The following is a 23,767-nucleotide window of genomic DNA, read 5'->3' as shown; positions in this document are numbered from 1 at the left end:
GCTTCTGTCAATCAGAAAGTCCATCTTCAGTCTTGACAGCATTGAGACAGGACTATTTGACAAACAGGTTCTCTGTTGATGCTTGCTTATCAAGGACCTGGCAACTACAGGTACTCTTTGCAAGACTGGAGGAAGTCAGAGGCCAGACTCCTCTGGGTTTAAGAGCTACAAGATTGTAGAAGGCTCACCCACCTGCAGGAGGTCCTGCAGTCTTTTTGCTACCTGGGCCAACACCAGCAACTCTTTCCCCAGACATCCAAGAGATTAAGGGATCTCATCTTCTCAAGTGCCTGCCCTTGAGGCACAGCAGCAACTGTTGCCTTCAGTTTTACAGCACTTGTGTCCTGAAGTACTTCTCCAGAGAGAAGTCTGGAGGAGGATGTGTCCCCAGCCTTATATGTCAATACATGCTGTACCAGTGTGCCCTGGGAGTTCCATGTTCTGAAACTGCACTTTGAATTCAGGTTTGTTCTGTTTATAGATTTTTTTGAGTTTGTCTTTTCTTAAACCATTTTTTTGTCTCAACTGCAGACAAATAATGTGTATCAGTTCTGTGAGCTGTTTTCATGCTGAGAAGTGAAATGAAAATGTTAAAGATCAAATCTGAAGTAATATGAGTATTCTTAATACTCATACCTTTTTATAAATACTCATACTGCTTTTTATAAATGATAACCTTATTTTCATTCAAAACCATAAATAGTCAGCCCTGGGTCACATTTTTTGCCTAGGTCCCAGCACATCTCTCATTAATGATTGTCTTTCCCCATTTAAGCTCTCCAGCACACAGAGTCTTGTCTCCTCAGTCACAGTGAAGCATGCAGCACACGAGATGGTTTCCATGCCTGTCATGCACCACTTGGGGAGTGTGGAACAATCTAAGCAGAGTAACATTGCCACCAGTTCCCTTGTTTAAGAAAAGCTTGGAAATGTCACAACTTGTTACATGATGGTATCCTTAATATACTCCGAGGCAGTCATAACTTTTGCCTTAGGCGCCTGAGAACTTCCATGAGCACTGGCAGGGCAGAATTAATGATGCGGTTCAGTGTAGAAGCGGTTGCACTTTAATAGTGGGTAGAGGAAGACTCACATATTGCCAGCTAATCTTAAAGAAGCAAATGAATTAAGTCACATTTGTCAAATGCTTTGAGATATTCCAAGGAAATGTTCCATAAAAGCGCAACCTATTATTAAGCATTTCTGACAAAATATTGTTTTAATTAATCTTAGTCTTTGATCTTCTATTTGGGCTATTCTCACAATGGCCTTTTGCTTGCTTTTACTGTAGGTAATGTGGGCTCACCCACACATGATTTTGAGAACCTATGGAGAATGATATCACTGCAAATTATTGGATAGTGTTCCAACAGTGGATTCTGCTTTGTACAGGCTCTAATTAGCCCATATTCATACCACAAAGATTTCTCATCTGACTATGGTTTGATCCAACAGCACAGAAGGTTAGACTTCATAACAGTTACATCAGATCTTACCAAGAGAAAGGTGCAGCCCTCCAATAGCTTCGTGTCTAGGGGATATAATAGGCTGTCATGAACTATTTCGGTAGAAATAAATGTCACCATGAAAAAAAAACAAACCAAAACCAAAAAGCCAGGTTGGTTAATATGCTCTGGGAACATGTCTAAACTGTATGATTAATCAAAAAAGTCAGAAGATTTTTTTTGGATAAAAGGCAGTCTGAAAATAAGCAAAGAAAACCTGTTGTTAAAAAGATGAGATTTTTACATGGGGTGTCTATGTTTTTATGGTTCAAACCCCAGTCAATAGAAAAATAAAAAAATGGAATCTAGAAAGAGGATTCTGGATCTCTGTCATTTAGTTTACCTAATTTTTTCTTTGTACTAATTTGTATTGGAATCTATTAAACTGTTGAATCATGTATATGCCAGGTGGCATCCCAGTGGCATAAATGAAGTAGTTCAAGATTTCCTTCGGAATCGAAATTCCTAGCAGGAATTCCTCTGCAAAACCATAGCTTCGAAATGCACAATAAGACATAGACTGTCCTCTCTCTCATGCAAAGACCCTGTATACGTGTCACACTTACATTTTATATCAAGATTAATGCCTTTAATATTTTTTCTGTTTTCTCTGCTGAACCATATCTGCAATGACCAGCCTCGTCATCTTTTTTAGCTACAGACAAGCTCAAGTTCCGTCACCATTTCAGCCTGTGAACTGAACAATAATTACCATCTCTACAAAGGCCTGTTTTCCCTCGTGGTGCCGAGGAATTAAGATAGATTTTCACACTGTCCCAAGCTGCGATTAGCTCTCCAGGGATGTATTTATGTATTTTCCTTTGCCTTCCAATTCTTGTGGCTCTCCTCCCCTTTCCTCCTTACCACAGGGATTTTTAAACAATAAACGTGCGGGTTTAATTTACACCTTTTCTCACATCTTCTATTTTTAAAAAGCGCACGAGGCATTATTTTACACGGCTCCTGCGCTCCCTAACACGGAGCTATCTCTTTCCCTTCCCAGAGGGAGAACGGGACAGCTCCTTGCCCTCTCTCCTCACTGCCCAGGCGGGACAGGGCGATCCGCAGCCTGGCGAGGGGCGAGCACCCCCAGCCTCCCGCTCCTCGGGAAGCGATCCGTGAAGGAGCGGGGGTCGGAACGCTCCCGGGATCCATCCCAGTGAGGGGCGGGAGGAGAGAGGGGAGGGGTCCGCGGGCGGGGGGGCGCGCAGGCGGGGCCGCGCGGCGGCGGCGGCGGGAGCGCGCTGGGCGGCGGGAGCTGTGATCCCGCCGGGCTCCGCCGCGCCGGCCATGGATCCCTCGCCCAAGGACGGCGAGAGCGCGGCGGCCGCGGAGCCCAGCCGGGGCGGCGCGGCCCCTTCCAGCGGGGTGGTGGTGCAGGTCCGGGAGAAGAAGGGCCCCCTGCGCGCCGCCATCCCCTACATGCCGTTCCCCGTGGCTGTCATCTGCCTCTTCCTCAACACCTTCGTGCCGGGGCTGGGTAAGGAGCGCGGCGGGAGGAATGGAGGGAGGGCGGCCGGGGCAGGGGGTCCCTCTCCCCACCTGCCATTGCTTCGCCCGGTGCCGGACCCCGCCGCGCCGGCAACTTTCCCCGACGGCGCCGCGGGAAGGGATGGATGGAGGCAGGCAGGCAGGCAGGTAGCGAGTCCCTGCGCCCCGGCGGAAAGTTTTGCGTCGAGGGCCGGGGCAGCGCCCTGCGGGTCCTCTAGGAACCGCGGCCGCGAGGGTCGCGCTTCTCCCCGACGGCAGTCGGGGACCGGGGCTGGGGCACCCGCCCGCCCCCGCTCCGCTCTCGCCCGCAGGGCAGCGCTCCGTGACTCTGCAAGGCAGGGGAAGTGAATTCGCCGGCCCCGGGGGCTGAGCATCCCCCGCGCGTTCCGGCCGCTCCGTTCTCGCCAGGCGGGGAATTGTGCGCTTTAGGAGAAGGGCTTCGGCTGTTCGGGCTCTCGCGAACTGTGATTTTAGTCAGAGAGGACCGAGGCTCATAGTGACCGCATCGCTCGCCAGCTAAGGCGAGCTTTCAGAGCCCACCTTTCCCGCGTTTCCTAAGGAGATCTCTGAAAAATGTTGGAACTGTTTCCCCAGAGAAACTGTGGATTCACGGTTTCCCAATACTAAATCACTGGTGAGCGGCTCAGGTAACACATCCGTAAGCTGTGACTACAGTTACCTCTATATTTCCCTTTCCTCCTTTTTAATTAGGAAATGCTTGCTGCAACAGGAGCCTAGCGTTTGAACACTACGAAGGCACCTGGAACACAAGGCTAAATACAAGTATTCTAGCTGCAGGCAAAGCAATCACATTTACAAAACTCCAGACAAAATAAAGCCCTCATTAATCCATACCTCGAGTCTCTCATAGTCTATTCCTGGCTGCTGTTTCTGCTCCTGTGGCCACCGCAAAAGCCTTCCTTGTGATAGGGGAGCATCCCCCACCTGGACCTGCTTTTGAAGAGCTACTGCCCTGCCTTTATTTGCTTCATGTGTTTCAGGTGGCTTAATTCTGTAACAAATGTGAAATTCTAAAAGTTCTTCTTAAGTAATTCTAAAGTATTACCTAAGTGTGAGTGGTACACTATGTGCAACATATACAAGCCATTGCTATTCCAGTGTGCTTGCTCTTAACCTGTGGATGTATTCCAGAGGAAAGCTTGTACCTTTTGAAATACCTCCAGAGTTTTGCTGTGGAAGGACTGGCATTGCTGTGTGTGCTTCCAGATGCAATGCATTGTGCTCGGATGTGTTGTTTGCACATCCCTTGTGTGCAGCCACCTGAAGAACCTGGAGTGATGAATCAAAGAGAAACTCTTGATTTGAGTGCTTTCATGGGGTTTTAGGTTGTCGTTATTTAGCACTTACTTTCCCACCATCTTCAGAGAGAGATGTTCAAAGCCAGAGTTTTCAAAGCGAATGTACTTTTCTGTTGGCATTGAAGACACTACATCTTCACTGTAGATGTACAGGAAAAAAACTGACTTACCATGCCCTTTTCCTCCTTTGAATGATCTTATACTTCATACTGTGTTGCTTTTAACAGCACACTAGAAAACCCTCGATGTTCTTCCTTCAGCCCAGTAGGGTAGGTGCCCATGAGACATCCTCATGTCAGAATTGGCTGGAAGTGTGGTTATCTGCCCGGAGCTCTGCTCTGGCTGCTGCTGCAGGTCTGCTGGAAGTAGCAGTGTTGTGCCTTCCCTCACACGGAAGGAGTCTAAACAAGGACAGCAGATAGCACGTCCTTGCTACAGGTGAGCGTGTAGGGTCCCAGTCCATGCTGTCTTGAAGAATTGAGAGTTGAATCTGGACTTTGCAGCCATGTGGTTGTGCTATCACTGACTGGCTAGATCACCTTAAAATGGTTTTAATTCCATTTTGGGTTTTTTTAACTGGTGGAGATTTTTATTAAACTTGGTTTGTGTTTGGTACGCTGATTTCAGTAGCACTTTCTGGCTGTCTATACCACTGTTTCTACTTATAGTCTGTTGAAAAAGTAGCAAAACAAACAAACTACAAATAAAAAAAAAAATCCTTCAATGTAGCATTCCCACAGGCTGGCGAAATGCAATGTTTTGGGGATGCATCCCAAGCTCTGTATGCAAAGCATGGCACTTAGTTCATGCATAAATGAACCATTCTCTTAGAGAAGCTGCTAATAGCGTATGCATTTTGATAGAAAATTTACTCTGAGATAATACACCTGCTTAGAATGAAGCTGTTTACAATCTCAGCCATATCCTGTCGTATATCGGGTAGCCTACACACAAGGGGAAACAGGAGGAACACAAATCTACTGGCAGGAATATTCAAGGTAAAAAGAGATCTTGTGCCATTGTTGCATTTCAGCAATCTCAATGAACTGAGCAACATTATAAAAATAAATAAGATTTGCAGTGGTGTGAATTATTCACATCAAGGTTATGAGCCTGTTCTCTGCGAGGTAAAAGACAAAATTCCCATCATTTCCAGATTTATAACATGTCAAAATGATGTTTCATTAGTTTGCTGTGTATTCTGCCTGCTGAGGTAGAGTGTGACCGTGTTTAGGTGGTAATGGAAGTTCTCTATTTTTCAGTCCCTGAATTCATCCCTTATAATTTTGCCTGTAGTTGTCATTCATGTGTAGACTCTGCAGTGTGATTGCAATGAAGGGTCAGAAACCATCGAAATAAGGCAAGAATGTGGTCAGCACTGAATAAACCACATTTTCCACTGCTTGGAGACAGGTGCATTTGAGGTTTCATTAGTGCCCAGTACCTCAGACCAGTGATATCCAAATAGAAATTGTGCTCTGATTCAGGCTACCAAATCCTCAGGTACTCTTCTCAGAATCTGAAAGTCTCTACTTTTTTTAGTTAATTTGTCTTTCCTATTTTATGGAAGTCATCTATGAGGGCGAAATCTGAGAATTTTTAAATATCCAGTTTATTTTTCCTTTTTGCAGTAGTGCTCCATTTGGACAGGAAACATAACATTTTTTCTTTGTTTATAGTAATTTTATTTTTTCAGTTGGTTAATTTTCAGAGTTTTATGTAGTAACCCAGAACGGCAAGTTTTGAGATGCATTGTAAACTGGGTTTTAACTACTCTTTCCATATATGTTACAGAAGACTCATAGGAATTTGTTCATACCCAGAGGATATGTTAACTTTTGCCTTGCCAAAATTTAAAATTCAGACTAAATACAATGTAAAAAAGCTTGATTAGCCCATCTACTTGTAATCTGTTTTGCAGAACAGCCTTGAAATTACACTGTGCTTCCATTCACTGCGATAGAAGCAAGCCCTTGGAGATGTTCTGGATCAGTTTTCCATGGTCCAATGTGGTTTTTCTCATCTGTGTCTTATAGGGCTGTAGGGCTGAGCTGTAATGAAGGTGTCCCTAGCTCAGGTTCATGAAAAGAGCAGATAGTACAAAAGGAAGAAGAGGCGGGACTCAGCGAGTCCTGTGGCAAAAGCCATCGTACCTCGGCTACCAGCGTTCCAGCTCTGCCAGAGGCACCCTGAGCCAGAGCCACTGTAACCTCTGCTTTGACTCTGGGCTCTGAAGCATCAGGGCCAAACCATGCCATGATGAACTCTGGAGAATGGAAGATGATGATCTCAGCAGAGATAAACGGTGGTGTACCCGGTTCCCGCAGGACTGAGCAGTGTGCACCTCCAGCCGGTACGTGCTGCAGATGGCAGCTGAGAGAAGGGGCTGGCCATGCCCTTTAGCTGGCAGACTGTGTTCCCTTGGAGCTGCCGTGTGCCAGTCAGCGTGGGAGAAGATCTGGCTCCCTGTCATTCCCTGAGCTGATACATGGGAATCTTGCCCTCCTTCCTATCTGTTTTTCCTTCTCTCGACATCACGTGTGTGGGAGGGGGTAAACGAAGGGGGAGAACTTGAGGGAAATGTGAGAAGGGACTGAAATTATCTGAAAGTATGAGGTATTCTCCAAGATTAATCCCTCCTGTCAGGAAGGGGGTGGACTTTTGGATCACAGCCTGAATTATACATGTGTACTATTTTTATGCAGGGAGTAATTGAAATACGTAGCATGAAATTATGTTAGTGCAAGATAGGAGAGCAGCCACCCATGTGCCATGAAATAGCCGGTGGAGGAGATCATGAGTGACAGCTCCTCACAGCAGCTAGAGAAAGAAGGGGTGATTCCCAGCCCGCTGAACTTTTTTCTTCCACGGTTCCACAGTGCAGCTCTCCCTGTCCCTGAGTATGTCAGCTCCCTGTCACGAGTCTTCTGCCATCTGTTTATTCTGCTTTGGTCTTGATAGAGTTCAAGGACTGTACCTTCAGCTATGTGAATATGGCTCTAATGTTCGATTCATGGAAGCCAAGCATCTTCTCATTAGGCACCAAGCCTCTCTCGAGCGGAATGAGCTCTCCAAAGAGAAGTACAGAACGCAACAGTTGAGAAAGTTGCAGGGATAAGGTCTGCATAAAATTATCAATACCCATTTTATTTTTGCGGTTGGAATGGTAAATAGATGCCTCAAGCAAACATCCATTGCTTTCATTACTGAAACAAAGAATGTCAAGGGAAAAAATAGATTTTCTTATCTACAGTAGGAAAACACTGCAAAAAAGAAATTGGGGCTTTCAGACATCTGTGCATTAAAATCTCAAACTTGCTTTGGTATTTATGATCCTTTTTAATTATTTTTTTCTTACAGACATGCAAACCAATGAATCTGTGTGATGTACAAGCTCATTTGAGGAAAACAAAGGTTTTTCTCAAGTGTTTATATGAATTTGTGTTTGTGAACTTTGCTGCAATTCTTTAGCTAACATTGCCTTTCAGGCTGTGATGTATAGACTGCTGGAAATCTGCAGAAACAAGCTATTTATTCATGGGAACATAATTAAACAAAGCAAACCTATTTGCCAGTAGACTTCACTCTGTTGGGTTTTGTAGTTTCCACTGAAAAGGTCAAGAAGTTCTTTATGGTAATTTGTTCATCTGCTTGTGCAAGGTGGAAAATGAGACCTGTGATAAAATGTGTATATCCATAAAATGTGTGTATCTAGGTTACTGCTCCATTGGTGGTAGCAGTGTTATCAGCTGTGCAGGAGATGATCCTCAGTGAGATAAAGCTGGGCACAAGAACAACTGGATCTCAGGTTTCTGCACCTGCAGGACCTTGTTCTTGTCAGTATGTTGAAGGCCACTGACTTCCTCCTTTTTTTTTTTTTTTTAACAACAGAGATTTAAGCAAGAAATCTGAATGTCTTCTATAACTTATTGGCTGATGGTGTTGAACAGTCACTCAACGAACTTGCCAGTACAGGGTAGTCTGGAATATTTTTGTGCCATGAAGTGTCTGGACCATCTAGAATGATAAATAAGCTTGGAAAACTCAAAAGAGATTCACAGATAATTTGTGATCTCAATCAATGCCAAAGTATTTCGAGTTTGTAGCTCCTTGGTTGAGACAACTCCAGCCAGTGTACTTGATCAGCAGAAAACACCCCCAAAAACCAGGTTCTGTCTCTGCTGAGGGACCTGATCTGGCCCCTCAGTTTTAATCCAGCATCCAGTGGCATGCCCTGATGTATTTTTGGAAGAAAGCTGATTTCTGCCTTGCCCACACTTGCCTGAATACTTAATATAATCTTATTCCTCCCTCTCTTTTGTGTAACTCTGGATCCCTTCCTTGAGTTTATCTGCTTAGCCACAGTGATCACACAAGTATGTGCTGTCATACTCATCATCCTCCAGGGAGCCTTGCTTTACAAATGCATACACAACAAAAGCGCAGCAGGGCCTTTTTCATGACCAGAGCCTCAAGTTACACTCCAAATATTTAGCACTGTTTATGTCCTTTGGTTACTTTTTGCTCTTCACTTGTTACAGTTGGTAAAAGTCAGCTGTTGAGCTCCACTTGCATTTAAAATGACTTTTTGGTTCATTTCACTGTCAATCTGTGCACTAACCTAGTGCTACTGCCTTTGAATTGCTGTCACTGCCAGACCAGCTAAAATGCAAAGAAGTTTATCTTACCTCCCTCGTGCCTTCTGTTTCCATGAAAATAGAAGACAAAAGAAATGGCCAGGGACATTTTTGTTCAGTGCTTTTTGTTCACTGCTGTGGTTGAAGCAGCTCTGTGGAGGTATTCATTACTTAATGAACACTTAAGGAGACAGAGTTTGCTCAGCGTCTTGTAATCGTGTTTGTCATTTAATGCAATTTGGATAGATGTACTTGAAGATTAAGAGTGAAGGTGAGAGCAGACAGCAGAGAAGAGCTGTTAAATGGCCAAGTAAACCAACTGAATTTTAAGTCTAGAAAGCTGTTCCAGATGAAGGGTGTGACATGGGGGAAATTAGAGAATCAAGTCCAGGAGGAGAAAAGCACATTCACAGAGATTTGGTGAGAAGGCAAAAGAACTGGAACTTCTTGCAGCAAGAGAGCAAATGAATGAAAGGATTAAAAGACAAAAGTAACTTGAATGAGGAGAGTGCTTTTAACAGGTGAATTTTGGCTAGTCTGGGTTGCAGGATAGAGGTGAATTGTTCTCCTCCTCTGAATCAGTGGGTGTGATTCACGAAGTCTGATAAAGCACCACCGCCTGCAGCATTTTGCTGCCATTTATTCTCTACACCGTGAAAAGAGCATTCAGAGTTTGTGGAGCTGTTCAAGATCATCCATGAATGAGTGGGAAGCAGAAACCAGGTTCCTCAGGCTCTTTCTTACCCATCAAATTGTGTACAGTGCCCTGAACACAAACACACCCGTAGGTGGCAGTGCCTGGCACAAAGCACTAAGGTGAATTTTAGAATCTCTATCCAGTTTTGAGTTTTGTGGAGAAGCAAATGATTGGATGGTAATGGGATTCTAAAATAGGCCTAAAGTTTTTCAAAGGGACTGAAGTTTGCAATTGATTTATGAAAACTTATATTTAGAGGTAACCTGCAAAGGAAAACAGAAAAAGAGCTTCTTTTCTTACTTTCTATGAGATATAAAATCAAACTGATATATAACATTCCTTCAGAATTTGGAATTCTGAATTCCTTCAGTTTTTGGACTGACTTCATTTCAGAACTTTACAGCTTTAAAGTTATACAGTTGCAGCACTGCAGTGGATGCCTGCGAACTTGGTTGGAGTGCTGTGCAAAGATGATGGTCACAGAATCACAGAAGAGACTGTTTCGGTTCTAAGTGACGTGAAATGATCATCTTGTCCAACTGCCTGACCAACTCAGGGCTGACCAAGTTAAAGCATGTTATTAAGGCTGTTATCCAAATGCCTTTTAAACACCGACAGGCTTGGGGCGTCAACCAACTCTACAGCAAGCCTGTTCCAGTATTTGACCACCCTCTTGGTAAAGAAATGCTTCCTAATGTCCAGTCTGAACCTACGCTGGTGCAGCTTTGAATCATTCCCATGCATCCTATCGCAAGATCTCAGGGAGAAGAGATCAGGATCTCCCTCTCCCCTTCCTCAGGAAGCTGTAGAGAGCAATGAGGTCGCCCCTCAGCCTCCTTTTCCCCAAACTAGACAAGCCCAGAGTCCTCAGCTGCTCCTCACAGGACATTCCTTCCAGACTGTATCTGCAAGAAGGTAAACCAGTTTAGAGTGTTGTACCTATGTCTAGTTTTTGGGATTTTATTAGTATAAAAGTTCTGGCATCTGGCAAACCTTATGGGCAATTAAAAACATTATCTGTGCCTTACACAACTTCTACTGGAAGTTACAGCTCCAGCAGCAAGGGAAGCAGGAGGGAGTGCCCACCTCTGCTGCAGCTACTCCAGGTCAGTCCGACATCTTACTTAAAGCTGCAGTTAGAGCTCATTTGCCTTTCAGATGTTGATCTGTGACCTGGAGCAGTTGTGGTGCTGTGCACATGTAGGGAAGCTGGTGTGGCAGCAGCTCCTTAGCAAGGAGCTGGAGAGAGCATCACACAGCAACCTTAGGCATCACTGAATACAAGTCAGACCCAGGACGTGGCATCAGCACGGGCCCAGCCTCACCTGAGAAAGAAACGTTTGTGTTCATTGAGCTTGCTTTAGGGATTGCAGGAATGTGAAACCTCAATTTCCCTGGTTCTGCCGAAGGTTGGGAGCTTTTTCATTAAAGGAAGGAATTAACCCCTCTTCCTCTTCACAGGGTTTTTGAGCATTTATATTAACTAGGGAGCCCCAAAATGAAAATACTGTCAGAACTTGAGAACAATCACATGCTGTTCTACCTAGATGTATTTCACTTGTTGATTTCTGATGTTATAAACTTAGGTTTCATTCTGTGTAGAGTCAAGGAAAAAATAAGTGGACAGAACTTGAATGTTTGATTTAAAATACTCATTTCCACGGTTTGTTTTCTCTCCATCTTACCACTTAAAAGCTGCTCTCACGCTCCTTCCTCCAACAATGTAGTCCTTGTAATAAAGGCAGTTCAAAGCTCAGTGTTTCCATTCCAAAGGAGTTACAGACCAAACAATTTCTAATTACTTGACAGCCCCTCAAAAGGCCTTGCAGTGCAATCCTGACTAACACAATATTTGGTATTTCCTTAGAACCCTGTCCCCTGAGGGTCTTGATTAGATGAGAATCTCTGCTTTCGGGAAAAGAAAAAAATGTAACTCCTATGGCTTTGGAGCAGGATTTGAAGATAATGATCCTGTCTCAAAAAAAACCCAAAAAACCAAAACCAAAAAACCAAAAAAGGGAAGGCTGGGGGAAGAAACAGTGAATTGAAGGGTTTTTTTAATGATCTCAGTTTTGGAAAACCTGAGTAATGATTTTTTAGCACTGAAGGATGCCAATATTACAATGAGCTCTTAAATTAAAAAAAAAAAGGATACGTTCTTAAGTAACTTACAGTTCTTCCTGCCTAGACAAAACCATGGACACCCATGTCTTTGAGCATATGATCATGAAATATCCAGACTAGTAAATACAAATGAGATGCTTGATGAAAACTGATGGGCAATACACTAATTTAAATTAAAAATTCCAGTATCAACATACCCAAAGGATATGCCTGGAGTGGATCATGGTCAAATCTTATTAGAGGAAAGGGTGAATACAATCAATAGAGGAACTCTTGGAAACATAATCATATTCTCTGCAGGGGTTCATCCTGTACATTTCCAACTTCAGTAATGATGCTTATACAAGGAACTTTGCAGAGGTCTAAGGCTACCATCCTTTAGACCATGAATTTAAACTTATGACAGATCATTATCCAGCATCTCACCAGCTTGTTATTTGTCTAGGCTGAACTCTTAGTTTGCCACAAGCACTGAAGAATATCCACACAAAACTTACAAATTGTGGATAATAATTTTATTTCAGTTAAAACACAAGTAAGTGTTAGTGTTAATAAGCCTTCGAAGAATGAAGATTTATTGAAGACTAAGAAGTAGATTCTAATGAGCCATTGTTTGAAGGTCACTGTGTTAAAGAGTTGAGTCATTTTACAAAATATGAATCATTAAGTTTTTATGAAAATATTTTACCTGAAATAAGCCCCAGTGATCACATTAGTATGACACTGTCCAGCTGAAATAGTTTTGCTGTTTAAGTCTAAAATATAATGCATATCTACTCCATATGCCAATATGGTGAAGTGAGATGACGGCTTTAAAGGAAAGCCTTATGTAGGTAGAAAACCCTTTGTTGTATCTGTTTAAGTACATTCATAAAAGAATGGGGTTTAGATTTTATAAATTGGTTTTGTTAATTTGCTATTTTTAAAATACTTGCAAGACCTCTTCTGTTGCCATGACAATTTGATTTCCATAAACATGATAGTTTGTATATGACTATCCAACATTGTATTTGCTATGCTGTGTGGGAAAGGAGATGGGAACTTGACACCACAGAAATCAATATGCAGAGGCCCATAAAGTCAGACATCTCACCAGTAGTGGTCTGGACTGGGTTCTTTATACTGAGATAAAATAAGCTCTTGGATCAAGGTATATGTATTTATATTTCCTGTAATTTTTTTTTTTTATGTCTTCTTACAAACAGTGTTTTGGATTCAGGTGGCTTTAAGTTTCCTTTCCACTGAAAACTGGTTCCAAGAATCTGAAGACTAAATTCCAGTTAAAAGTAGAGGTGGACCTCCTTGGATCTACATATACAAAAGAGCTGTAAGGACATACAACTCTCATAGCCCTGCAACACACTCTGGAGTTGCTATCTTAGTGGGAGGGGTTCACAAAGGATTTAGAACTGTGAGAAAGGACTGGTCAAAAATTGAGATGTTTGTGAGGTGTAGCCAGAAGAAAATTCCTCTCTATCTTTGGGATTGTCATGGTTCCCCATACTTTCCTTCTGTCTTTGTGAGATGATTGCAACAAATCAGACCCGTTTCCAAACTCATTTGCACCAGGCTAGTTACCAAGTAACCCATTGAAGGCGTTGGAACATCAATTCTGATGTAGTTAGACAATTTGATTAGTGTGGATTCTCTGGATTGGCCATCAAATTACCTCTCTAGATCTATTTAATTGTGAAAGCATTGCCAGATCTTCCTACCTGTAGTACAAGGATGAAAAGGCTTTTTTGCTGCATGTCTTTCTTCATTAGCTCTTCACCCGACAAACTAATCAATACCAGGGAAGGCTTAGCAAGGCTTTTACAAAACAAGCACTAAACTTTTTTAAAAACAATGTTTTAGACTCAGCATCACGAGATTTTTTTCCCCCTCCTACTGAAATTTCATTGTGGCTGCAGAGAGCTGGTGGGATGGTTTCTTGTCTCATGTAAAAGAGAGAAAAGAGCACGGGGACTACAGTCATTGTCAATTGTGAGTACAAAAACACTCTCTCATTTTCTCTTTTAAAAACCAGAATGTAATTTCGTACATTGACTTGCATCTGAGTACTTATCTCACTCAGTCCCCCTGCTCCTCCCACAAAAACAATGTGGAAATGGATTCTCCTGACACTCCTTTGGAGCTGACTCCCCGTGGTGATTTAACTTGCTTTTTGTTTACATTGGTCAGCTGTACATGGTGACCTGGTTTTTTTGCCTTGAGGCTCAGCCCCTCATATAGGTGCATTGCCACAAAATGTCAGCCTCCTTTTACACCCACACTGCAGAGGTGTAGTCAGCTGCAAACGTGCAGAGCAGAGCAGGAACTAAGCTGTGAGTGTGGACAGCACAATGGGGAGGACTCTGTGCTCAGCCGTTCCTTGTCACCAACCCATCTTGATCCAAATAGCACCTTATGCACAAGGGTGCCCAGAAGCAAATGCTTGTTTCCAACAGAGTTAAGCCTCAGTAATTCCACTTTGGATGGCAGATTCAAGGCAACGCAGTTAAAATTAGGATCTGTCTCCTTGTGCCGTGTGCAGCTGACGTTTAGAAGAAACCCATGGTGGAGCTGGGAATGGAATTTAGACCAAGCATTAGTTCCCAGGAAGCTCTCTTGCTCAGAAGCTACACAGTGAATCCTTCTTTTACTGAAGCTGTGATGAATAAATGGTAAGTCCACTTTTAGTATTACTGACAAGGAACCAAAGATTTTTCTTCTGCATATTAACTAAAACATGGTGTACATTGCACAAGAGAAAATCTGTCCCACATGTGTATATGTTCTGCTCTTACATCAGTGCTTTCAATCCACTAGATGTTCTTCCCGTGCTCGTTTACTCTGTGTGCCAAGGCAGAACCTGGACAGAGAGGGTGTCCCCTTTCTAGTTGCTCTGTAGATCCCAGGTCGCATTGCTTGGAACACCAAGCAGTCATTTGAACCAGTGCAAATAAATATAAATAAGTATAAATAAATAAGTATAAAATGTTCCCATTGCAAGCTTAACTCACTTGTCAGAACTGAGAATCCACAATATGCAGAGCAATGTGGTGTTGAGCCTCTAGAACTGTTTTGTCTCACCTCTGCTCACCATTTTTGCTTCTTGTAGCATTGAGCTGGCCCCTTGAGGTTGCTCCTGTGAATAAGTATTACTTGCTGTAAAGAAGAATTGCAGAGCTGAGCTCTTACATTGCCCTTTAAGCCAGAGAAGACTCTTGCCAAGTTGCAGTACCAAGCAGGACACCCGTTGAGAATTGTATTTCCCAAATTAGCCAGCAACCAAAGCTAAAAATAAATTAGCTTGCCTCCTAAAACTTAATCTGCTTTCTCCCCTACAAATGTGGGTTTGTTTTAAATATTTATGACACTTCATCGCAGACCAGTAAATGTTCCTTAGTACATTTTGTAAAAGGAATGATAGGTAAATGACATGATAGACTTAAATCACAGTCACTGGAATAAGTTTTCTTGAAAAGTCCACTATTTACTGGTGTGAGAAATGCCAGGAAGGTAGTCAAGCAGGGCTTTGCTGACTATTTCAGTAGCACTGTGGATGCTGACGACACTAGATCTATTATGATATAGAAGGGAATGTTAAGATATGAATATTATGTCACACACTTAGACTCTTTGCAGTCTGAATGGAGAATTCAGAGGAGATAACCAGCTGAAGATTGTCTGGGAAGTTGGTGGCAGAACTGGCAAGAGAATCGCCATGGACTTCTTGCAGTTCAGTGCCTCAAATAATGCAGCCATACTTTAGTTTCCATTAACCTCTTCCAAGAAAATTGTTATTAATGAACTGCCCCTATCGCTCTTGGACTTTATGTTCTTCAAGAAGCAAGGTGTTGTCTGTGCCATGCATTAATGAGAACATGGTAAACACATAGGATGGACAAGGCCGTTTTTAGTTTGGGTGTGCTGGTTACTCCCTGGCATGTTTCTATGATCTGATTTATGCCTGTGAAAGCTACACACTATCCTGTATGCACAGAAGGGACTTCAGCATGTTTTAGTTAGTATGTGGCAAAAAAGAAAACCCACACCAAAACCCCAAGCCAAGCAAGCACAGATACACCCCAGATTTACCATTTGAAAGAACACTGATTTATACTATGCTTTATAGTTTAGTATTAACCAATATTTGCTCCACTGTATTCCTTCTTGTTTGCACCACAGTTGTGCACAAAATGGGGCCTTATTGTGGTCTTTAAAAAATAGTTTTAAAATATATTATTTATACAACTATGTACGTGACCGTGGCACTGTACAGATAATGGAAAAAGAATAAGTCCTATCACAGAAGGTTGTGATAATAATGTAATCTTAAGAGTCAGAGCCTAGTTAAAAGAAATCCTAATAAAAACACACAATACAGTGTAATAAAAAGAAAAATATTTCCTTGAGTTGTATGTTTAAAGGCAGAGTTTTAAAGGCACAGTTGGGACTTGTTTCTTAGCAACAGGGCTCATCGGAGCCCTACAAACACTGTCAAGTTGGAAAAAGATACCCTCAAGAAGAAAAGCAATATGAAAGGAGCTAGAAACATCAAATTTAGACATCTTTCTGCTGTTGCAGCAGGAGCATTTCATCAGCATTGCAAAAGCCTCCAGGCAACGACAAGGTCATTTTGATACACTGTAATGATCAGAACAAAGAACTCATCTGTACTTCTCTTTATCATCAGGGAAGAACAGTAGAAATATTATTTAAAAATAGGTGCACTGATATTACCATAAACCACAGTTTAGGTCCTGTGATCGTTCTGTATCCATAGTAACATGGCTGTATTCTACCCTGAGGGCATAGGAGTCCTGCAGAACAAAGTCCTTGCTCACGCTGTGTCCAGTACTAGAAGTTTCAGAGGAAGATCTGTAATGAACAGAGTTAAAAGCACTAACTGGCCTGTAGCAAAAGCTCCTCCTAAAGGAGTTGATTAGCTGGCTGATACACCAAAGCAGGAGATAATTTTTAATAGTATTATTTAGCCAAAATAGCTTAACAGCAAACATTATTTTTATTGGATGTATTAGATAGGATCCATCTATCTACCTGTGCATCCAAGTTGTTTGGCGTTGTAGTCTGTAGGGGGGAATTAGGCACTACCAGCATGTGACTCATCTCTTTAAAATAGGTTAAGTGAATCACACCCTCCGGGGGCCTCTGTCTCTTTTTTTCTTTTGAGGTCTTTTTTTGCCCACAAAGGGTAACTGGCTCAGATTGAGACACTTCCCTTGCAGATATCTGAAGTTAGGTCAGATCAAAGCTACCCCTTAACTGGTTTGCAAAACAAGGCATTTGCTTTAATAGTTTCAAAATACATCATGCACTGCCCACACATCCTTTTAGATCTCATCTTGTCCCTACAAGAACTCAAGTAGTTCTGACCTCCACGCTGTTTCTTAGTGCATGTACATCTACCATGTCTCATGTAAGTTGTACATTTTTGAAGCTTAGACCTCCTCTCTTTCTCTTGAGTCTGTAATTTCCATCATTGCCCTTCCCCATAGCTCTCTGCTAGCTCTTTTTCAAAGTATATGAGTGTTGGGTGTTTGTAGCAGGGTTTGGGCAGCAGAGCACTGCAGGGAAGGAGAGGGACACATCTGTGAGAACATGCAAGAGAGACATGCATGGAGAGCCCATGCTGGACCATAACTCCTGACAGGAACTGCAACTTGTGGAAAGCCCATGCTAGAGCAGATATATCCCAAAGGACTGCAGCCTGTGGAACAATTGGCACCAGACCTGGGGAAAAGCATCGAGAAAGGAGTGGGAGAGAGGAACTGCAGAGAACTGACCACAACTCCTGTCATTCCCCATGCATCCTGCTCTGTTCAGAGTGGGGCAGAGGTAGAGGAATCAGGAATGGAAGAGTGAAGTTGAACCTAGGAGCAAGGGGAAAATAAGGGGTGAGGGTGGTATTTTGTTTCTCACTGTCCAAACTTATTTTAATTGACAGTAAAAATTGACTTTCCCTAAGTCCAGTCTGCTTCACCTCTGGCAGTAATGGTAAGTGATCTTGTTATTTCTCTCAACACACAAGTTTTTTTTAATCTTATTTTCCCCCTCTGTCCTATGGAGGGGAAGGGGAGTGAGAGAGTGGCTGGGTGGGTGTCTGGTAGCCAGTCAGCTCACCATAGCACATCACTGATTTCTGTCCTGCTCTTCCATAGCATTCCTTCTTAGTAGCCTAAAAATCTCAACAACTTTGCTGACTGTGGAACACCTTGAGCACATGTTCTCGCTGCAGGATGTTTTTTGGGGTTTTTTTTTGCAAATAATATTTGCAAATTTAAATAACCACGGCAAAATGGTGCTTTTAGATCCCTTCTTTGAAGGATGTGCTAAATGTTCACAATGTTTCTTCCTTTTTGCATTATCTGAGGAATATAAAATATGAGAGAGGTCCTTGCATGCTCTGTAGCATTGAGAGCTGCTATATTTGGGAATGGGGCTGACAGGTGAAGTCAGATGAATCTTGAGAACTGGCTGCTGCCTCTCCTCACTTTGCCCCAGTCAACCATGATGATGCCTGGCAGCAATTTCTGGTTGTGATGACTAATGTAGAGAAGTTTTCCTTCTCACTTTTCTGGCTTCTGGGACATTGACATCTCCATCAGAAAATTGATTGTGGCAGTTTAAGCAGCTACAGCTGAAGTAACAGTATCTGTCCCTTGATCTTAGCTGGAGATTGCATACCTCCAATCAAGAGAGGGCAGAGGAAACCATCTACTAATAACTCAGTGCAAAGGCATGCTTAAAGCTAACTTTAAATATAGGAAAGCTTTGGTAAGACTTTGCACTGAATTATTGTCTGGCCACTGTTCCTCTTCAGCCTGTAAGCCCTCATATAGTTACTGGCTCTGTTTTGCTTTCCTCAAGTCGTAAAAAACTCAGCCAATATCATTCACGCTGCTTAAACAGGAAGGAATATAAACTATGACAGCACAGGAAAGACATTTCAGATGAACATTCTTTACTATCCTGTAAATATACACATTTTCTGATACATACTCATAATCCTAATCTGTGTATTTCACTTTCAGTATAGCCAAAAGCCATGGAGGGCAGTGAGGCTAAACTGGGAAAGCCAGAATGTGATCGAATATCCTGATAGCTCTTTCACTATGGCTGGAGGCATGATTTAGCCTGGAATTCCTTGATTTCACTGGGAATTTGGTGCCTAAGTGTTTTCAAAAGTCCATACTTTAGCTTCTTTGCCTTTCTTCTATCATTCTTCAACAGAAGGAAGAGAACATTAGCATACGTAATTACAGACATGCACTGGGGTATCATTAGTACTTATAAGATGCTAAAATAAAGGGAACTAGATGAAGTGCTGTTCTTGGTCAGTATGGACATTAGGAGAGAAGAGACAGTGTGTTCAAAGCAGAGTAAGTAGAAAAATAGATGCAGTTACTTGCGTATGTTAAATAAAATACTGAAGGATTATAAATAGTTTAGGGCCAGACGTTTGAGAAGGATAAGAACTATGTTTGTGTTCTCTCCCTGCTGAGCAGTTTGGCTCAGCTGTTAATTTTCACTAACTGGAAAATAAAAAGCACTTTTCTAATAGACTTGTATTGCTTTAATCCCAGATCTAGAAACGTGATGTGTCACATGGATCCCACGGATAGTGCAGACTGCCTGCCTTGTATGTTTGCCACTCAGCTAGCAATGATGAGACTGAACTTTCCCACAGCACCAGGCAGGTTCTTCTTTGTATAGCCAATGTGTCAGCAAATGCACCAGCACCTTCTCCAGATACTCCTTTCTTCTTCAAGGTATTCTGTGATTTAGGAACTTCCTACCCCACAGGTTGTAATTGCATCCCAGTGTTGTAGTAGCCTTCAACTGACCTTTCTTCTCTGTGTATTTTGATCAGTATTAGTTTAATTAGTACTGAGGAGAATTAATCACAATTTTTACTCCATCCAGTCCTCTTACCACCCCAGATCTGGTCTTGCTTTCTGTCAGACACAACAGTTGAGAAGAATACAGAGCAAATTGCAAAGGCAAATGCAAAGATTTCCAAAGAGTCTTGTGCTGCCTCTAGTTTCTTGCAGGGGAACACAGTAGAAACTGCCAGGGGAGCACTGCAGCCTTGAGCTCGCTGTGCTTAGTGATCCTTCATGAGTCATACATTTAGGATGGTTTGCTCCACCTACACCCCAGGTCCACCCAGGATCCCAGTTTTGCCCAGACACAAGCACCCAGTGTTTCTACTGGCTGCTGAAATTCCTTTTCTACTTGAGAAGTATTTTCTGGGTGAGACCTCAGGCAGTCTGCACAACCCTGAGGAACCTAAGGAGTTCGATCTATGCATTTTGAACTTAAACTTCCCTTCTGCCCTGCTGTCCTGTGTACCAACTTGCTATTGCTTTTCCCTGCAAGGAGCTGCCATAGGACAGTGGTTCCCTTTGTAGAGCACAGTGTAATCACTACGGATGTGAGATCCTACAGTAAACCCTTCTTAGAGTATTGTGCTGTCTTAATCGCCCTCGTATCTGAGATGGAGACGCGTGGCTTGCTGTGCATGGCTCTGATGTCCCAAAATGTTGGTCCTGTTACAATCTGTCTTCAAGAAAAAGAATAAGGTGCAGTCTGTGATGTGGTCTTAATGCATTGACATATTTGGATTTTGCGTGGAACAGCGCTAGAAAATACGAATTGTAAAATTTAAGATAATTTTTCATGACTGCATCTGGTTAAACAAATGTTCCTTTGAATGACAATAATAGGCTTCTGCTATCAGATTGTTCTGTGTAGCACAGTCAGCTGAAAATGCATGCTTATTTTTTTTCATTGCAGGCACAATAAAAGATGGCAGAATAGCTCTAATGTGTTAGATTGTTGCTTTTGTACTGTAGTAGAAATCTTATTCCATAAAATGTGAGGGAAGGAAAAAATGCTACGCTTTTATCACTAAAATTAAAAGAAAAATGAATTATTTTAGCTAGAAATGTGGGGTTATTTAATGCTCAAGTGTAGGAAGCTATAATGACTGCAGAAATACACTTCAGACACCTGTAAGGATTAGCATAGAAGAGGAAGGAATTCCTAAGTGGGAGGAGAACACTGAGGTGTATAGCAGTATATCAGTGGTCCATGCTTTCAGAGAGCACACAGTAGCCCATGCTTTAAGGAGGAGTGTGGGGCGACTTACCATAGTTTGTGTTAGTGAACAGCTGTCTCTGCCCCTACTTACTGAACTTTGGACAGGAGAAAGTATAGCTGCCTGTCATTTTGGTAGTTAGAACTGCAGATATCTACGTGTGCAAGAGAATTATCAGATCTATTGGTTAGTCTTAAAAAGATAAATAAAAAAATAAAGTTACGCAACAATGGTTTAACTGATCTAACCTTTGTAGATTCCTACTACGAATGGGGACATTTATTAACTACAGAAATAAATTGTTGCAGCGAGTAACCTTGTGTCACGCAGGAACTAGAACAAACCCCTAATTCAAGGTAGTGGTTTGTGTTGCAGGGTATATGTAAATGAGAACAGCAGTAGGTGTTCACCAGCTCTGAAAGCCTTAGAGTGAAAAGCATTTGATGTGATGTGTGAAGGGGAACTCTGGCTGGAGAGTAAGCTCTAGTGATTGGTGATATAAGGAAGGAAAAAACATTTAAGTTTGTGAGAGAGAGAAAAATAAATAGTAGTTGCAGTGACCTGAGTGCATGTGAAAAGGAGAGGGAGGAATTAAATACATAATTATCCTCCTTTTCTCTTTACTTGCAAACCAGATTGATGGAAAGGTGGTTGGTGGTGTCATCAGTAAGAAACATTCACTATGCAAAGAAATGGAGTTTAACTTTGCCATCTTCATTAAGACAAGAGGATGTCCAAGCAGAGATACCAGGAAAAGTAGGCAAGATGTGGGAGAAATGTCCTAAAGAGGTACAGGAGTTTGAGTCACTGGCACAGAAACAAAGGCTTGTGTGCAGTTGAAGTTTAAAGGGAGCATGGTATGGAGGAAACAGAAGACAAGGAGAAGGGAATTGCAGAGATTCAATCTGTCTCTGTGAAACAGGAGGAGAAAGATGGTAATGCAGAGTGAGAGAAGTTGGGGATACGGTAGGAGAGAGAAGTAAGACAGATGGCAAGACATCAAAGAGCAGAGAGCCCCTAATGTAGTCCAGACCTAGGAACCAGAAATTCTGCAGATGGAGCAGAGGTCCTGACACTCATCCAGACTATTTGTAGGCCTTTGTGAGAACTATTTCATCAGAGAGGACAAAAACCTCATTTGTGAAAGAAGAGAAAACTGAGGCAACATTGCAACATTTCCAAGACAAAGGGATGTAGGAAGGGGCAGCTTGAAATACAAGTGGAGCTACACGACTGTAACACAACTCTGCTGAGGTAGGAGACTTACAAGAGACCTTTTCGTGCAGTGAGGTAAAGTGTAGATCTCACTTTAGTTTCAGCTATGCAGTCCCATAAACTGAATTCACATTGTAGTGTGAATGCTGATACAGTGAATCCAAGCCAGATACAAGCTTAAACCACAGGCAGCTACTAGCAGCTGCAGGGTGACAGGAGCTGGATAATTAGTCTCCCAGCTATACGGCTTCTGGGCTCAACACAAGCCCAAAGAGCCTGCCAGGATCACCAGGCACTGTGGTCCTGCTCAGCTAAGGAGCAAGGAGAGCCACACTATGTGCTGTATGGAGCCCTACCTGATCCTTGTGCAGCACAACAGAACTGATAAAAAGTTAGGAAAGTGCAGTATGCATATAGAATCAATTTTCTACAATTTCTAATTCTGCTTGAGTATGTATCCATGCTATTCATGTTAGCCCTCTTCAAGTTCACATTTGAATCTGAGTTATCAACCTCATACTGAGCAGCAGGCATATACTGTTTGCCATGGCCTGTTACTATTATTTAAAAGTACTGTCTTTCTGCTGTTTGCACTTCTGAATTGCTGCCAAGATCAGGTTAGACCTCGTGTGCCAAATTAATCTCCAGTGTAACTCTGGCAGTCAACTGATCTGTGTCAGGGATGAATCTGGGTCCAATATAGATGTATTTTTTGGCAGAAGGAAAAGAAAAACAACAGGGGAATGAATAAAGTTTAGATGGATGGTCCCTCAGTTGCGCCTGCCCTTCTTGAAAGAAGTGTTTTCCTTCTATGCCCAGTCCTTCTTTCCAAGGAAATGCATTCCTCTGCTTTCCTTGCTGCTTGCTCTGGAGTTCTGAACCGGGGGGAGCCATGCAAGGTGCAAAAGGCAGAGCTTGGTGAGTGGGAGGTTATGAAGCTTTTTGAGCTGCTCCAGAGAGCCACAGGCTCTTCAGAGACACAGTACACAACACCAGTTACCAAGAAGAATAAGGGAGGAGGAGCTTTGGGGATATTAAAAAACTGCAGTGAGAGCTCTTTGGCACAGGGAGAGTCTTCTGGGGCACATACATTGCCTACCACGTGAAGGTGCTGGCTCTGGCTGGCATATAAGTAGTAAATATGAATTCCCTTTCCTCTGCAGGACTGGTACTCCCCCCAAAACCAGCCTTGTCTAGAAAACACCATGGAAAACTGGGTAAAAACTAACCCTAGTGAATTCCAGTTAGTCAAACTGGAGGACATACAGAAGCAGAGAAATAACATCTTTGTTTAGGTTGTGAAGTCTTGTGTTGCAATGTCAGTGTCAGGGTTGGTCCCCTGCCTCCAGTCTAACAGCATCTCAGCAAGGCAGGAAAGGATGTTTAAAAGTCTGAATCTCTTCTCAGCTGCCCCCTTTAACAGCGAGATAAGTGCTTCCAGTGTAGGAGTGTTAAACCATGTTACCATTGTCCCTAACCTCATTATAACCTATTCAACATGAGAATTAGAAAAAAAGCACAGAGAGGATGAAACCATGATAATTTCCAGGTTTTCTGCATAACTCTTTCCCTGGTATGTCTCACTCCATATAAATCTTCTCTAAGCTCTGAAGAACAGCGTCTTCCAATTATTATGTGATATAGGTATTGCTTTCCATATTTCATTCAGA

At 42.6% G+C, this 23,767-nt stretch overlaps 1 protein-coding gene across 7 annotated transcripts in view; it reads left to right on the top strand.

Moving 5' to 3' along the window:
* The first annotated feature begins 2,757 nt into the window (after positions 1 to 2,757).
* The window catches only part of STUM (stum, mechanosensory transduction mediator homolog), a 47,522-nt gene continuing 26,512 nt past the window's right edge, over positions 2,758 to 23,767 (top strand). For all 7 annotated transcript variants that reach the window (XM_032682068.1, XM_032682067.1, XM_032682070.1 and 4 more), the window contains exon 1: positions 2,758 to 2,985. In XM_032682068.1, the coding sequence (XP_032537959.1) occupies positions 2,796 to 2,985 (190 nt within the window). In that variant the 5' untranslated portion in view covers positions 2,758 to 2,795. The remainder of the gene's footprint in view (positions 2,986 to 23,767) is intronic.

Source organism: Chiroxiphia lanceolata, chromosome 3 (assembly GCF_009829145.1).
Source record: "Chiroxiphia lanceolata isolate bChiLan1 chromosome 3, bChiLan1.pri, whole genome shotgun sequence".
Taxonomy (NCBI): Eukaryota; Metazoa; Chordata; class Aves; order Passeriformes; family Pipridae; genus Chiroxiphia; species Chiroxiphia lanceolata.
The sequence above is the reverse complement of the archived record's forward strand: the minus strand, read 5'-3'. Positions and strand labels throughout refer to the sequence as shown.